The sequence below is a fragment of the Oncorhynchus gorbuscha genome, linkage group LG07 (assembly GCF_021184085.1).
Source record: "Oncorhynchus gorbuscha isolate QuinsamMale2020 ecotype Even-year linkage group LG07, OgorEven_v1.0, whole genome shotgun sequence".
NCBI classification, from domain to species: domain Eukaryota; kingdom Metazoa; phylum Chordata; class Actinopteri; order Salmoniformes; family Salmonidae; genus Oncorhynchus; species Oncorhynchus gorbuscha.
The window spans coordinates 74,439,464-74,443,218 of record NC_060179.1 but is presented as its reverse complement, the minus strand read 5'-3'; the positions used below and the strand labels follow the sequence as shown (position 1 = coordinate 74,443,218).

Genomic DNA, 3,755 nt, shown 5'->3' with positions numbered 1-3,755 from the left:
AAGCATGAGCTACAGCCAGCAAGAGAGAGAGAGCACTAGCTATATTTATTTTCACTTTCACTTTCTTAGCTATTGAATGAAGCTAGCTAGTTTAGCCTACTCAAAAACCTGGCTCAAACAGAGAGGGATGCTATGTTACCCAGCTGGCAATGGCTATCCAATACTGGAACTTTTCCAAGTCAAGGTAAGCTTTTGGTTTTACTAATACATCCTGATGCGGTAGCACAAAAAGGGCTCTGATGACACCTCCTTTACTGTATCCACCCACACCTTCACCACTGGCTCCGCCTCTTAAGTGGGAGCCAAATAAGTGATTCGATGAGATACCTTACGTTCAAGTACCGCCCCCAGATGAGGAAGAAGGCGAGTCATCGACAAAATAGGAAATAGCTAAACCAACAGTAGAATGTGACTGGGTTAACCTGATGCAAGATTTGGGCTTAGAGGATACATAGACACTGTCACTGGTGATAGTTTCACCGTGGCATTTCACAGTGACATTTTCACAGTGACATTTTCACAGTGACATTTTCACAGTGACAGCTTGCCGTATCTAAAAGTGTGTCGGTGTGAAGGTATCGGTGTGAGGGTGTAGGTGTGGGGGTGTCGGTGTGAGGGCGTCGGTGTGAGGGTGTCGATGTGAGGGTGTCTGTGTGAGGGCATCGGTGTGAGGGCGTCGGTGTGGGGGTGTCGATGTGAGGGTGTCTGTGTGAGGGCATCGGTGTGAGGGCGTCGGTGTGGGGGTGTCGATGTGAGGGTGTCTGTGTGAGGGCATCGGTGTGAGGGCGTCGGTGTGGGGGTGTCGATGTGAGGGTGTCTGTGTGAGGGCATCGGTGTGAGGGCGTCGGTGTGGGGGTGTCGATGTGAGGGTGTCTGTGTGAGGGCATCGGTGTGAGGGCGTCGGTGTGGGGGTGTCGGTGTGAGGGTGACGATGTGAGGGTGTCTGTGTGAGGGTGTTGGTGTGGGGGTGTCGGTGTGAGGGTGTAGGTGTGGGGGTGTCGGTGTGAGGGTGTCGATGTGAGGGTGTCTGTGTGAGGGTGTCGGTGTGAGGGCGTCGGTGTGAGGGTGTCGATGTGAGGGTGTCTGTGTGAGGGTGTCGGTGTGAGGGTGTCGGTGTGAGGGTGTCGATGTGAGGGTGTCTGTGTGAGGGCATCGGTGTGAGGGCGTCGGTGTGGGGGTGTCGGTGTGAGGGTGTCGATGTGAGGGTGTCTGTGTGAGGGTGTAGGTGTGGGGGTGTCGGTGTGAGGGTGTAGGTGTGGGGGTGTCGGTGTGAGGGTGTCGATGTGAGGGTGTCTGTGTGAGGGTGTCGGTGTGAGGGTATAGGTGTGAGGGTGTAGGTGTGGGGGTGTCGGTGTGAGGGTGTCGATGTGAGGGTGTCTGTGTGAGGGTGTCTGTGTGAGGGTGTCGGTGTGAGGGCGTCGGTGTGAGGGCGTCGGTGTGAGGTTGTCGGTGTGAGGGCATCGGTGTGAGGGTGTCGGTGTGAGATTGTCGGTGTGAGGGTGTCGGTGTGAGGGTGTCGGTGTGATGTGTCAGTTTGACATGTCACACTGACCCTTTACAGGAACAGCTAGCCACAAGATTAGAATGTGCCTCGGAGCTAAGGCTGACTTGGTCCTGAAGAGAGAGTATACAAGAAGCATGCTTTCAATGGAAAGGCATGATTTTGCTACTTGACTTATCACTGACGGACAGCTTGTGATACTTCAACTATCATCAACCTAAAAGGTTATATCTGACTTTCATACTCTAGAACAATTGTAATTTTTGATTTCTGGATTTTGTAGAGAGACGAACAGAGACAACTACCTTGTACACTCCTATTGCCTACATAATCCACCCCGTAACTGGAGTAGATACACAGCACCAGTGGAGATACGAAGGGTCTTGATCTTGACACAGCCTTTTAACAAGATTCAGCGAATCATAGTACAACTTCTAGTAGGAGAAGCAGATACATTCATACTCCAGAACAATTGTATCTCTTGACTTCTGATTTCTGAACAAGACATACTGAGACAACTACCCAATACCCTCCTCGTGCTGAATATATCCACCCCCTAACCGGAGTAGATAAATAGCATCAGTGGTGTTCCAAAGGGACGTGATCTCGAACAGTTCTCTTCACTAATCAGTAAATCATAGTACAAACTTCTAGTAGGAGAAACAGACACTGAGTGATTGGATAAACCTCTAGAGAAATTGTGAGTGGAAGAACATACTCTTTGGGGACCAACCAGGTCCACCTGCGCTAAGGTAATTAACCACTTGTTGTAATACATATATAAGGCATTAATAGTAGTAAGTGTTTTGATGATTGTTGATGTTATAGATTAAGGACCAAAAATAAATTGTAATAATGTGTACAACTGTGTGAATTGCAAACATTGAATAAAAAGTAGAAACTAGACCCAAAACCCTAGGGGAGAGAACAGCTCTGACACTCCCAATCACGGTTTGGACAGAATAATCATTGTATTGTAAGAGATATCCTCTATATTAATATTCAAGTAGTATTAGTCAACGGACATAGACTGTAATTTGTAACCAAGTTATAGCTTGTGTGAGTCTAGATATAAGTGCATACAAATGGAAAGAGAAAGTAAAACAAGAGGTACTCTAAGTCTGATTAATATTATCTAAGATCCCGAAACAAGCCTAATGGCATCACACAAGGCTAATCTCCGAATAAAAGGGCAGGATACATAACCAGGTCAGTCCAGCGGGCCTGTGAATCACCTTTTAGCCGGGTGACATAAGAACTTGAGTGAGACAACTTGTCTCACTCAACTCTCGATGGGGGTACCTTATCGGTCCTATAGCAAAATCCCCTAGCGCGACAATCCACCAGTGTAACTGCTAAACTGCTTGCCAAATATACACTGTACTGCATGATTGTAGCGGGTTCAGGCAAAGCCCTGGAGTGGGCCAACGCCGTATGGAGTGAGGGAGACGCTGTGTTGGACCATTACGTAGGTGAATGTCTGTTCCACCTGAAGCAGGGGGCGTGCAGGATTTCGCTATGGACTTCCGGACCCTGGCACCCAGCGCGGGATGGATCGACAGGGCCCTGATAGGATCACTACCGGTGCAGTCTGCACAAGGCCGTCCGTTGGGAGTTGGCCTGCCGAGACACCACCATCAATTTGGACCACCTGGTGGACCTGTCCATCCGGCTGGACAACCTGCTGGCTACGCGCGGACATCTGGGTCGGGCCTGTCAGTTCCATCCCCCAGCCACTCCGCTCCGACACCCATGGAGCTGGGAGGTGGTGTGATTAGGGCGACCGGAGGAGGGGCCATTCCCAGCACCATCTGTGGCCACAGACGGCACACTGCTGGTCGGTGCTGGGGGGTTCCTCAGGCAGTCGAGGCAGCAGGCAGGGCACTATTGTGTCACCCCAGGCGAGTCGGCACCAGGCTCACCCAGAGCCCCCTGTTGCTCACATGTATGTGTTTATTAAATGTCCTGAGTTTTCCCCGCGTTCCCAGCATAAGGCACTAGAAAATTCAGGCGCAGCTGGGAATTTTATTGACCGTTCATTTGCCCATAGTTTAGGGATCCCCCTTGATCCTGTGGATATGCCCTTCCCAGTTCACGCCCTAGATAGTCGACCATTAGGGTCAGGGCTGATTAAGGAGGCCACCGCTCCACTAAGCATGGTTACGCAGGAGTTTCACAAGGAGAGAATCAGTCACTTCCTTATTGATTCTCCTGCGGGTCCCGTGGTGCTGGGCCTGCCCTGGTTGGCCTGTCA

At 50.5% G+C, this 3,755-nt stretch overlaps 1 protein-coding gene across 1 annotated transcript; it reads right to left on the bottom strand.

Annotated features, from left to right (window-relative positions):
* Positions 1-531: 531 nt before the first annotated feature.
* Positions 532-1,461, bottom strand: LOC124039046 (extensin-like). Its single transcript, XM_046354927.1, has one exon. It carries the CDS (start codon positions 1,459-1,461, stop codon positions 532-534), a length of 930 nt encoding a protein of 309 aa, XP_046210883.1.
* Between the last annotated feature and the right edge of the window lie 2,294 nt (positions 1,462-3,755).